The following is a 14094-nucleotide window of genomic DNA, read 5'->3' on the forward strand; positions in this document are numbered from 1 at the left end:
TTTTTTTATAAAATGGAGTACTACTCAGCCATAAAGAATGAGAAACTAGAGACATTTATAGCTAAATGCATGTATATTGAGGCCATACTCGTAAGTGAAATAAATAGGACACACATGTGTAAATACCGAATAGTGTCTCTAGTGTGAGAAACTGAAAGTGTAAATAAGGATGAAAATGATTAAAGTGAATAATTGATAATTTGAAATAGGAAAAGGTCCAAAGGTGGAGGGGTGGCAGGAGGGGAAGAGGAAAGGGAAGAAGGGAAAGGAAAAATTATGAGAAAGAAAAAAATGGAAACAAAGTCTATGTAAATAGGAAAGGGTGGTGGAGGGTGAAGGGCGCATAGGTAATGGGAAAAAAAATAAGAACTAAGATACATCATGTTCAGGTACAAACACCCAATGATAAATGTAAATGTATTGTATACCTAAAATGTACCAATTAATATATAAATTAAAAAACTGATTTAAAATTATCATTGATATTACAAAGTTCTTCATGATATAGTGCCTAATTACCTTTCCAACTCCAACTCTCCTATTTTGACCTCTTGCAATCAATGTATCCTCAGAGGACTAACAGCATTGGCATCATCAAAAGATTGCTTAGAAATTCAGAAGCTCCAGCCCCTCCCTCAAGTTACTGAATCAGAATGTGCATTTTAATAAGATCCCCATGTGAGCATATGTTCCTTAGAGTTTGAGAAGTTTTGTTCTTGACTAGTGGTTCTCAAAGTGTGACTCCCAGACCAGCAGTATCAGCACCAGCATCTCCTGAGAACATAGGAATTAACATGCTTGGCCCCAACTTGCACCGAATGAATCAAGAAACTCTGGGGTTGAAGTCTAGCAATCTCTTTTAATGCCTCCATCACTTCTCCAATACCATGCAGAGGATTTGCATTTTTAGTTGATGTGGATATTACCTGACTAGACTGCTCTTTTAGAACTACTGCACTATAGCAGTGGGTCCTAAACTTAACTTCATGTTGAAATCACTCAGAAAGCTTTAAAAATTACTGATGTTTCCATCTCATCTGCAGAAATTCTGTATGGTAGATATGGAGTGTAACTTAGACATTGGGGAGTTTTTCAAAGCTCCCTAGGTTAGTCTAATTTTCTGCATACTTGAGACCACTGATCCATACTCTAAACATACTAAATTGCCATTGCTGTTTCTCCAAACCACAAAGCTTTCTCCTTTCCTATTCTAGTTCATTTGTTTTTCCCTTTTCATCTATCCTCTCACCTGACAGATTTGTATTTGCCTTCTATGACTTGGTGCAGGTGTCACTTCTTGCGAGAAGATTTCTCTGTTGGCCAAGTTTGGATTAAGTATTACACAATCATACACACACACACACACACACATATACACACACACACACATACTCATATACCACCCTATATTTCTATGACATCCAGAGCAATTCTCACACTGTATTCCACTTCGTTTTTTTCTGGCCTGCTTCCTCACAGAATTGCAGACTTTTGGAGTGTGGAAAATCAGTCACACACTTTTTCATTCCTTGTATCTAAACAAAACGTGGCTTTAAAAAACTGGATGCTCAGTAAGTATTTGTTAGATAAACGCATTATGGCAGAGATGTGTCTTCTAATTCCTTGCTGATTTTTATAGTGTCTGATAGATATTGATAGTTCCTCAAATATTTCTTAGCGGGATTCCTTTAACTTCTTTCTTTATTTACTTTTCATTTTGTCTTGTTTTGAGACAGGGTCTCACTATGTTGTTCAGGCTGGCCTTGAACTCACGGCTATTCTTCTGCCTCAGACTCCTGAGTGCTGGGATTACAGGTGTGCACCACCATGCCGGCAGGAATTCCTTTACCTTTAAATCTTCAAAACAAAATGAGAAAATGCAATAGATATAGGAAAACTAGGGCAAATAAAACTAGGTGAGCATAGTTAATGCCATTGCTTTACTGCTGAATAAAAACAGCACATTGTGTTAACTGTGTCAGTTTTCATGAGGGCCAGGATGTGGATTCTGACTAAGAGTGGATTACCATGACGACTGGATACAGCATCAATGTGATTAAGAGCCTGGATATACAGGTTAGCTTTGGCACTTACTCATTGTGTGTGTTCCTGACTTCCTTAAGCCTCAGGGTCTTTACCGCTAACATCAGTATAGCAATGTTTGCCCTGCAGGAGTATGTAAGGATTAAATGAGACAATATTTATTAGGCACATATTATCAGGGGCACATAGTAAATGCAAGAGCTCTTCAAGTATTTCTAAATTCCACTTGGACTGTGAATGCAGTTTGTCCCTACCTTTGCTGATGAAATTCTCTTAAAAATGTAAGTGTAAGCCAGGTGTGGTGGCACACACCACTCATCTTAGCACTCTTGGAGGCTGAGACTGAGAATTGCATGTCTGAGCCCAGCCTGGGCAACCTAGCAACTTAGTGATACCCTGTCTCAAAATAAAAACAAAAAGGGGCTAGGGTTGTGACTCAGTGCAAAGCCTTGGGTTCAATCCAATCCTCAGTATAATGTACCACTCATATTCATTCAGATACATATATTTATTAATATAAATAATAATAAGTGCAGCACACTCAGAACTTTTCCATTCTATACTTAATGCCTCATTATCCAAGAGCAAAAACAGAAACTGTCTCCACACCTACTCATTTCCTGCACCCACACAATCCTCTGTTCTTGTAGGTATTAGTTTCACTTCTTTCTTCAGAACAATAGCTCCTCTCAAATGTTTCTTCAGAGCAATGAAAAAGCCCAAAAGATGATCAGTAGGAATGGAAGGACAGTAGGGCTAATTTGTGGGTAACTGATCCACAAGCAACAAATTGTCGATCCTAATTGAAAGCCCACACGCAAGAGGAAAGGAGTCACACAATTCTCCTTGAGGTTGAGTTGGGCCCATAGCTATAAAATACAGGCTTTTGTGTGCTGAATGCTGAAACAGGACACATTAAGACAAGGAGTGTTTATTTATGGGCATCAATAAAGTGAAAGCATAAGCTGTATGAGCAGAATTGGGCTGACCAAGGACAGCTAATTCCTGCAAATACCTTGTTACTCACTGAATGTAAATGATCTACTTCTGCATTTTATCATATTTACTCAGTGATATTTTGTGGTGGTTGCTTCCAGGTTTATGTGTATTTTTAATCTGGGAAAGTCCAAGGTTTATTCACTCTTACGTTGAAAAAAAGGTCATTGGTAGAAATCAGGAACAAATCTATAGCAAGAAAGAGATGATAAGTTTGGCTAAACAAATATTAACTTATTTCAATAGCTTCTTTAGAAATCTATTATCTTGAAATAAGAAATAGCTTCTCACATTGCAAATAAAAGATGAGATATTTCAATGAGGTGAACAGTACCAAGAATAAGATCCCAAATGTTTCCCTGGGCATTCACTGGAGTCACAGAGAGGCAGTTTTGTGCAGATGTGAAGGGCAAAAGTGAGAGAAATAAGCAGAACCTCAAACTTTAGACACCATATTTTATTTAAATATATATCATCCAAGGAGTTATTTACCATGCATTCTTCATATTTTACAGGTATAAAGAATTCAGGAATCTGGAAGCCTGATCCATTTACCTGAAACAAACACTACTAGTAAGCTACAGGATTGGTCACAACATCTAGGGTTATTATTAGCCTAATTGAACCCTGAGCTTCCCTCTATAATATGAATATTATTCTTGCCTCTTCAGAAAAAATTTGTATATATTTTCTTTATTTATGATACAACTCCACACTGGTAGCTGACGAGTTCTTTAGCACCATGAAGACTGTGTCCTAAGATATGCACTTGAGTTCTAGGGCTATTTTTAGGTCAGGAGATTTCTGACAAATTTGTTAAATTTTGTGGTCATCAGTTTCCTTATCTGTAAAATGGGATAAAGATCTACACTTTTAATGTCACCATTTGCAGGGCATAACTTTTATAAACATTTTCCTTCTGATTATTACATGGACTACTCCATTTGAGCATTTGATATGTGTGGATCCTTGTGGATGAGTGAACAAATTCCTTCTATCTGTGTGTCCCTTGTTGAATAATACACCCTTTACTTCTTAGGCAGAATTTCCCAAAGAAAAACCACAAATTAAGGAGAGATTTCTTTTCCAGCCCTCTTATCTCTCCTTTATGTATCTTTCAAATGTTTCACTCTACCCATTTCCACTTGTGTAACTCCCAACCACTGAAGCCAACCACAACCACTGCCGCAGAAAAGAATGCAGTAACAGAAGGTATTTTGTACTTTCTTTTTTTTCTCTCTTAATCCAAACCTGTTCCTCAAAATACATTTACAAACACATTCATACTAAGGTGTGATTTTTGCCCTTCAAGGCTCACGTAGTAAGTGATAAGCAGCCTTAGATAAATACATGAAGTCTAATGTGTAATTTCAAATACTATGTAAACAAACAGGAAATATAGTCACTGGGGAGGTGGGTTAGACCACCTTTGAACTGACCATCAAATAAAGTAGTTATCAATCTGCATAGGTTTAAGCCACGTACCATCTTACAGTCCATACTCACAAGCAAAAATATCTCTTGTACTGTACTTTCCAGGAGCTTGAAGGGGAAGCGGCCCCATGTCCCTTATAAGGCAATGATGATGATCAAATGGTCTTTGCTTTACATCTGAAGGAGAACCTGAGAATCCTAAAGACAGGGTGTTCTGAGACAGGCAGAGGACAGAACCAGCATGTATCCTCCTTTCAAGGCAATGAAACAGACTACTTTCTCAACTCCCTTGGGGAGGAAACAGGAGTGGAGAGTGAAGCTGATCTTCCTGAGCATTGCATTTGAAACACATTATCCCATGTACACCTCCGACACTGCAGGGGGATGGCACTGTTACTGGCAGTGTTAGATATGTATGTCCCCTGGGGCAAGGGACTTGCAGGCATTGCTCTGCTAGAAAACTGAATAACCAATGTCTAAGACCACTCCATCTGGTCTTAAAGTGAATGCTCTTCACATTAACATTTTAAATGTAAGATTTAAACCTTGTGTAACAAGGACCAAGGCTGCAGCTCTGTCAGGGTATTTTATCCAAAGGTTCTTTCTTAAACTTGCTGTCCTAGAAACACTCCCAGTTGCACTATTCTACCTAGTTTATTTGGCATACATGAAGAAGAGTCTGTCTCCAGTCTGGCAGAAAGCCCTTTTCCCCACCATCATGCCCCTGATAGCCATGATTGAGGTTACTCTCAATCTGTACATTTACTTCAAAAATGTTATTTGTGAACTGATGCCAACAGACCAGTGGCATTTTCTGAACTCTAAGGCTGAGGAAGCTCTTAACAATAATGTGTTTTAAAGAAGCGGAAATATAATGGGGGAGCCCCACTTCTGCTGATAAGGAAGAGAAAAGATGCCAAACACAAGCATGTGTGGGGTTTTATGGAGCAGTTAACCTTGAGACTTACCTGCATGTAAAGATAAAACTGTAACTTCTGCCTAACAGATTTATAGAGCTCTACAAATACTTTGGCTTCAGCATTTATGCTTTTATCTACTTTTGGACTTTATTATTGGTTTCTGTCCAGTGATAGTCTTTATATACACAGACTGTCATGAGATTAAACAGTGAAGTCAAAAGGTTTCCTTTGCCATCTTTGATGTCTTAAAGGTTTTAATAGAAGCTCACACCTTCCATCAGTTAGCAATCCACAGAAAATGCCACCCTTTGCCCTGCATGGGTGACAAGCATTTTACACATCACACTCCCCAGATAAGGGACAAGAAAATGTCAAAAGAGTACTTCTTCAAGGTTATAGTGGAAAATAACTAGTTTGTGTACATGTAGAAATCTAAATATGTAAGTTACAGTCAGTACCTTGGTGAATAAACATGTCAGTTACACATGATAAAAAAGAGACTATTGTTTTGACTTACGTGAAAGAAGATAGCCATATCAGTGTAGAGAATGAAGTTTTTAAAAAAAAGAAAAAAAAGGAAACACACTTTCTTTAAGCCCCATCTGGGATGAGAGATTCTGATATTACAGAATTTCTCACAAAAGGCAGGAAATGACAGTGTTAGAATAAAATACATTAATATTGGAAGAAAAAAGAAAACAATGGTATGAGGAGGTGGCTTGTTCCCACTTGCTCTGGCTGTGAGAAAGTATCATGTAGGCTGTGCCTTCTTTTCCCTGCGATGTGTACTGTCACAGGGGCTGGCTGATCATCCACTGAACGCCCCAACCCGAGAGAAGCATTTCTCATGGGAACACTAAGTTTCTCATATACATTTCTATGTACTCAGCAAGAACAACAGTCAACATATTTTTTTACTTGAAGAAAAATTCAATTTTCTGATTAGAGTGAATTGTGTGCATCAGCTGCCATTCCGAGTTTCACAATTGTTTTAATCATGATTTTTAAATTCAACCATAATCAAATAATTCAATGAAAGCCATTGCTAAATACTTTATGGTCTCAATTTGGGGCTTTCCAGCTGTGAATTGTCTTAAAGAATTTCCCCTGAAAGATGCAGAAGTACTGAAGTCAGAGAAATGAAAAGACATATACATATTTGAATTGGTGTAAGACTGTGGGTTGAAATAGAAATAGGAAGGTAATCTGATGCTAGTCGGTGTAGTCATTGGCTGAGTGTGAGCAGAAGCTCTTGGATAAAATGGCACTTGTATTTGTAATTGTCTTCAAACTTTTCCTGGGAAGTGCTTTGATATCTTGATAAACAACCTATTTTTAAAGTTTTGAATAAGAGAATTTCAAGCTTTATCATAAAGTATTACAGATATGTAGGGAAATTCCATTGAAAGATTATGGAATATATTTCAATAACCCTCTCACTGACATGTAAATAGTGTGTATGTACGTATTCATTTATTTATTTGCAGTGTTGGGAATTAATCAGGGCCTCACACTTGCTAAGTACACACTCTAACACTGAACTACACCCCAGCCCTAAAAGTTTCATTATAAATTATTTTATTATGCTCCTTAAGAAAACTATTTGTATGTGTGTGAAAGCACTTAAGGTATGACCTAGTTTTTAAAAAATTTACTAGAATGTTCATTTTTAGGAATAAAAAATATCACTAGATGGCCATTGCCTAAATAACAAAGTTCAAATTTCAGAATTTAGTCTTTAGAGCTCTGCGATCTAGTTCAGAGTATGCTTTCAACTTCACTATTTCTCTTTCCTTAGCAAAACCCTGTCTCTAAATTGGATCACTTATACAACTGTCACTGTTTTCGAGTGCTTATCATGTGCCAGGCTCTGTGGACACAGATGAACAAGCCACCATCTCTGCTTGCTAACAGCTCAAATTCACTAAGTAGACACACAGCAAAGGATGTTGAGGCAAGGGAACAGCATGTGTCAGGAATGTATGGAAACAATTAAGTGTATCAATAACCAAATAAATATAAATCCAATCAAATAGAGCTTCCCTAGAAGTTCTGAGGATATAGAAGAATTAGGTAAAAAAAATTTAAGTCAGGCATGTGGGGTACATAGCCATTTTTGCTCAGTAATGGATCTCCTGTTATATAAATAAGTAGGGCTCCTTATTCCAAGATCCATAATTTTCCCATCCATGTTGGGAAGAATACATCAGTGTCTCAAAATAAGAACTCTGGTCTTATGGCACTTCAGCCATCTGAGAAAGTAACCTCTAAATGATATGAAATTTTATAATTGTTTCCTTTTGATTCCAAGACCATTTATAATTAAGTATAAAAGTATGTGAGAATCAAAACCACAGGGTTAATATTTATGAATAACAAATCTGTGTACATTTAACACTATGTGCTTGTGATGACTGAGAGAACTTTGCTTGTTAATCTTATGACTCTAATGTAAAATAAGTCATTTGAGAAATTCTTTGTGGAGATGGGAAGGGGATCTGAGGATGGGAGATGGGAGGATGGGGAGGGGAAGGGGAAGTAAAGATAATTAAGATGCAATATATGTATGCACCAGTTCCCCTAGATTAATGTAATTATAAGGTATCACAAACATATACTAATAAAAATTATAAAAATTGCATTGAACTAAACACATACAGACAGAATAAGTACAAGTGAAACTTGGGAAACCTCATCAAATTTTATGAATTGTATTAACATCAATATCCTGGTTGTGATGTTGTGTAGTACTGTAAGATTTTTTAAGGAAAACTAGACAAAGGGCACAGAATCTGTCTGTATTATCTCTCGAACTCGGGTCCTTGTGCTTGAGCAGCAGGCGGCAAAACCACTGAGCTAAATCCCCGGCTATATTATCTCTTAAAACTACCTGCAACTCTCCAATTATCTCAAAATAAAATTATTTTTATGGAAAAATGCTGACAAAATTAATTAAATATTTTAAAATTTTAAGTTGAAATCTTACATTTACATACGAAACTGAAACAGAATTTTCAAAAAATCACTGTACTCAAAATTTAATAGACTTATGAGAATTGGGACTGCTTGTTGTTAATCTATTAAAGTTCTCTTTTTTTGGTACTGGGGATCAAACTTGGGACCTTGTGCTTGTGAGGCAGGCAGTGGCACCACTGAGCTAAATCCCCAGCCCTATTAAAGTTCTTAAAAGAGAAATCAGTTGTATAAAATTTACAAGTTCAGTTTTTAATGTTGAGGAGAATTTTTTATGAGATCCTTAAAAACTAATGTTATATTTATAGATTTATAAAAATAAGAACACCTATAAGTTGAAGTAAAAAGGTAAGGAAGAACTAAGCTTTGGATTTCTTACTTTAATAAATACACTTATTGTTTAACTAAAGTAACTTCTGCAAAGTCTTTGTGGACTAAGGACATAACAAAACCCAAACTCAAGGAAAAGGTAGGGACCTTTATAGTAGGGATCAAATATGACATTATCATTAATGGGACAAACTGCATTACATCTCTCCTGATGCAATGCACATCACCTATATAGCATCCAGGCTCAAACATGTCTAAGCTGAACCTGGTCATAAACAAACAAATTTACACTGAGGGACACCTTCCAAGCAAATGGCCAAATTCTCCAAAAGTGCTGTTATCATAAAATACCAACATTAAGCAAACAAACCCTCCAGACGTACAACAAGCAAAGATGAAGAGAACAGATGAAAAAGGGCTGGTGATTGTGTGATCCCTATTAGGATCTGGATTCCCAAAGTAAAAATCTATGAAGGACCTTACTGAAATATCTTCATAACTTTGGTAGGAGAATATCTTTATTCTTAGATCCTAAAGTGTTCAAGAGAAAACAATAGAGATGCCCACAATTTGTACTTTAACAGTTAAAAGCTGTGTAGTATTGTGATGCACTGCAAATCTAGCTGGATGGTGTTCATTGTTGTTTTAAACTTTTCTTCAAGTTTAAAAATTTTCAAAATAAAAATTGAAAAAGAAAACAAACAAAAATCTCCAGCTCACTTTGAACCCCCATTTTCCTCCTTCCTTTGAAGCTCTTACCTTTCAGAAGTTGATCCCAACTTTCCACACAAAGGGACTGCACTGGTCTAAAATTTCCTCATCAAGGACTGGCTCAGTATTATGCCTATTTCTAAATTTGGACCAATAAAACTGGAAGAGAGGTTTGCTAAGGGCTTTCCTTTCCATTTGCACTTCTGGGAGAATTTCTAGGTACCGTTTCCTTTTTCATGGTTATTATACTCATGTGTGAGGCCTGATAACCTTGGAAGCTTCCAGAAGGGACAGGGGTGGCAAGATTCAGTGAAGCACAACAGGAACTTTGGGATAAATCAATCTTGAAGCAATTCTGCTTCCTTTCCAGCTTTGAGGATCAGTCAACAACTTCATTTTGTGAGCAAAATGCATCATCTAATCTGAGCCTTAAATTGCAGCTGCCCTCATATTCAAGTGCCACATCCTTCAGGAAGCTAACTTTAATATCTCCATTCCAAACTGCATCTGGCACCAGAATTTTCACAAGGAAAATACTACCTTCATTTGGCAACATATATAGATTGGTCAGGTAGAGAAGAAAGTAGGACTCCCAAGGTCAGGGGGATGGACAGTAAGTAGCTCTAGTAACCACGTAAATGGATTCACTGGTCGGGGTCCTCCAGAGAAACCGAAGCAACAGATGTGTGTACTTACATATAGAGATTTATTTAAAAATTTGGCTTATATGATTGTAGAGGCTTACAAATCCAAAGTTTGATGAGGTTGGCTGGCAGGCTGAAGACTCAGGGAAGCACTGCAGTTCAAGTCCAAGGGCAGTGGGCTGGCAGAATTTCTTCTTGCTTAGAAGAGGCAAGTCTTTGTTCTATTTAGGCCTTCAGTTCATTTGATGAGGACCACCCACATTATAGAGAGTAATCTCATCTTCTTTGTTCAGAATCCACCTACTTAATGTTAACCTCATCCAAAAACATTTTCATAGAAACATCCAGAATAATGCTTACCCAAATATATGGGAACTGTGGCCCAGCCAATGTGAGACAGACAATTAAGCATCACAATGGAGAAACTGCTTAGTGTGAGAGATGAGCACACTTGGCTTTGCTTTAGGAGAAGCTGGACACGGGAAGAGGAGAGATGGAGTAGTGAACTAGATGCTTTCAAACTATTTCTTATATTCTTTCTAAAACACATATGCTTTCTAAAGCACATGCTTACTCCATGCTGTGCCATGCCTTGCTGATCTGTCCCGTTCCATTTCATTCCGTTCTGTTCCAATCCAATCCATTCCACAGATAGCACACAGCAGATCTTGAAGTGAACCTTAAGCCAAGAATAAGGTGATTGTGAAATTGTGATAATGCAAGCAGCCCTGCCTTCTTTGTCCCCAAGTTTGTACTCTCAAAGTTTACAGAAATCTTCTGGAGCCTTTGATTTTCCATTGGGCATAGAATAAAATCTAGGCTTTTATAATACAACGTACATCTCAGGGATGGGAAGTCCAGTGGATTACTTGTACTACAGAGCTATTCTCTCTTCCTCAAACTTTCATAACACTTTGGCCAATTCTGCTGCTGCCTATCCATTTATAGCTTAAATATATAGGAATCGTGTATTTATCTACTTATCTTAATAAGCTGCAGCTTACTTTGGTCAAGGATTTTTGTCTTAAGTACAATGTTTTCATATCTCTTATCAAGAAGTATATTCTCTCTATAGAAGAGTAACTCAAATATGTGCTTTTATTTTATGCAAATAAAATTGCTATGAGTAACTATAGTAACATGGAGTTATGAGTAATTGAGCAGAATAGATGTCATGTAATTTTCTAACTCTATCCCCATGTTTTAGGTACATCAAATAGAAATTGCATGCTCACTTAGATAATATTAATACATATACAGTAATGCCTCAGTTTATGAATGTTTTTGTTCACAAACAATTCTGTTTGCAAACAGAAGCATTCAGCAAAAATTTGCTTTCATTCATGAACTCCACATATGGTGATGAACACAACCTTGGTCATCTTCCCCAGAATCATGAAATGAATGAAGTTCATGAACCGAGGTACAACTGTAGTACAAAGGAAATCAACCCAAGGTTTCAAATGACTATTTGGACTCATGCAGAGCTTATTACACAGCAATGGCTCCAAATCATCCATGAAGAGAAGTTAAGTTCCACAGAATGAACAATGATGTCTAATCCTCCGTGGCCACATCCCCTGTGGCCTACTCTATGGTCAAGCATTAGAGGGTAGAAGGAGTCTAAGACTGAAATGACCTGTATCTTTGGAACAGATGGAAAATTCTAAGGGACCAGGACACCACAATAGCTCATGGCATGGATGTTCAGTGTCTTGCCATCTCTTCCAGATAAAAGATTGTAATATGTGAATGGAAACTATAATTACTGGAAGAGCAAGGGGCTTTCATGATGGCTATACACTTAATTCTTGGTTGGTCCTGTTTTTAGAATACTTACATAAGTCTGTGTTGCTGATGTCATCATGGTCTTATATAACTGGCGCTCTCTCTCTCTCTCTCTCTCTCTCTCTCTCATACAAACACATACCTAACACCATAAAAATATTAAAGAAAAGAGATCATGTAGAAGTTGTTTCTGTATAAGGAAAATGTAATTTATTTCTGAAATCCACATCATTCAAGTGTTTGCCGTGTAGGCGTTCATTGGTGAATATAGACTAAATGGGAAGTGATGTAAATTATACTTATTACACTGTTGGGAGAGAAATATATTAAATCCAGAGAGCACATGGACAAAGCACAAGGACCTCATTGTGTTGACAGCAACCATGTGATTCTGGTGGGAAGACAATGCAGTATGTACTGTGAAAACCTGCACTGGCCATTTGGGACTAAAACAATTTTTCTAAGAGAATACCATTTTGTTATAGCACTGAGTTTTTTAAAAAATAAAGCCCGAAGGTATTTTTAATCTTAAGCATCCTGGTATTCTATACTTTTAACTATTTCATGCTGTTGTTTCCTAGTCATTAAATCAGAGAGAATAAAAAACAGTGAAACTATCAGTGTTTAAGTTGGAGATCATAGCTATAGCCCAAACACCCTGAAGAAAGGCAAGGGTGAGGAAATGACCAAATTATCTAGCACCTGTATAATTCCAGCTATTGATGACGTATGTATCCAGGAATCATCTGCTTGAAGAAATATCAACAAATAAATTACCTTGAGAGCATGGCAACATTCTTGAGACTTTTCTCATTGATCTATTGGCTGACAAAGCCTCCTGGTGTGAACTGAAATGCAAATAAAAACAAGGCTGGAGAGCTGGTTTGGATGCTTGTGTGGCCCAAAGAAAACCCTCAGGAAATCAGGACAAAGACATATAAATCTAACCTACAGCTTGCCATTTCATTACAAAGTCATACCCAGAATGTAGCACCTGAGTAGACTGGGTGCACCCGGCCTTGAAAGTGTTACCATACCTTACCCAAGTGTGGACAAAGCAGACTCATTTACTGACCCCTGCCTTAAATGAGTATTTCTATGACAGTACACAACTAAAAGCTGTACAATGATTTAGCAAAAAGAGACTTCATGGTTTACTGCCTCAACTTTAAAGAAATATATAATCTTTTAGTGAGTAATTTCTTTTGTAAGGCTGATTGTTGTAACTGCCAGTAGAGTGCCTAGGAGGCTTCACTGTGAGAGGAAATGACTTCCCTAAAACTTATCCACAGTATTCAAACAGAGCTGGGTATGGGAAAGTCAAAGCAACAGTGCATGGAGCTTCCCAATGAGGGAGGGGGTGGGCCTCCATAGGAACAGTGTGTGAGGCTAACCTCGTGGCACTTTCCAGTGTCTCTGAATGCAACAGAACATCATAAAAATTTGGAAAGGGTTTTGGGACAGTAGTAAAGTGAGTCAAAAATGTAACTTTGGTCTGATTTTTTTTTTTTTTTGCTAAGTATGAATGAAGGATAGTATTTTGATGTTTTTATATTTATTTGTACATACATAATCAAAGCTATCTGCTGCACATTTTCATGATATTGCTATTCATTCCTTCCCACTTTACCCCTCACCTCCACCTTCCACCCTCTCCATTTCTTTAACACATATCCTTTAGTGGCTAAGGACACTAATCCTACAACCAGACTGACTGGGAAAGTTGCCCAAAGTCGGAGCTTCCTTTTTTCTTCTGTAAAATTAGGACATGGACAGAATATAACTCATAATTTTTGTAATGAATAAGGGGAACAAATATAATACTGAGGACACTGCCTAGTAGCATTTACTACCATTCTTTTTGTAGAAGAGACTTTTCTAGATCTTCAACTGAGACATTATATAGGAAGACACAGACAGACTTTTTCAAGAGATTATTTTACCAATTGCTTAAAAATATATCATACTTATTAATAGTCTAGTTTTGGTAAGTATCTATAACCCAGTTTTCTTAGCCTACAGAAATCAGCTTGCATTGCTATATGGATTTTAAACTTAAATGATACACAAAGTCTGAAGAAACTGTATTCATGAGGATTTGATTCTGAACTCAAAAAGATGTATCTTTCATATCAATTTGATATTTCTGCACCACTTTTTAGTATTGTATGAATTAAAATTTTAAGTGAAAAATCTCTCAGATGCTAAAAATAAGAACTTCATTTTTAGTGTGGATTCTATCTTGTTCTGTTTCA

General features: G+C 37.0%; 1 protein-coding gene across 3 annotated transcripts in view; it reads right to left on the reverse strand.

The window, feature by feature from the left end:
* Nucleotides 1-10094: 10094 nt before the first annotated feature.
* Nucleotides 10095-14094, reverse strand: part of Klf12 (KLF transcription factor 12) — a 663664-nt gene continuing 659664 nt past the window's right edge. The window contains exons 8-9 of one of the 3 annotated variants that reach the window (XR_015443733.1): nucleotides 11892-12687; nucleotides 10095-10730 (exon numbers count right to left, since the gene is read on the reverse strand). Coding sequence is in view for 2 of the 3 variants with exons in the window: in XM_087193027.1 (XP_087049153.1) it covers nucleotides 12650-12687 (38 nt within the window). In the remaining variant the exon portion in view is untranslated. Of the gene's footprint in view, nucleotides 12688-14094 lie in introns of all 3 variants that reach the window. The other 2 variants (XM_087193027.1, XM_087193026.1) reach the window with 2 other exon arrangements.

Source organism: Heterocephalus glaber, unplaced genomic scaffold (genome assembly GCF_053883595.1).
Source record: "Heterocephalus glaber isolate CG9 unplaced genomic scaffold, H.glaber_assembly_v1.0 deba00001577, whole genome shotgun sequence".
Lineage (NCBI taxonomy): Eukaryota > Metazoa > Chordata > Mammalia > Rodentia > Bathyergidae > Heterocephalus > Heterocephalus glaber.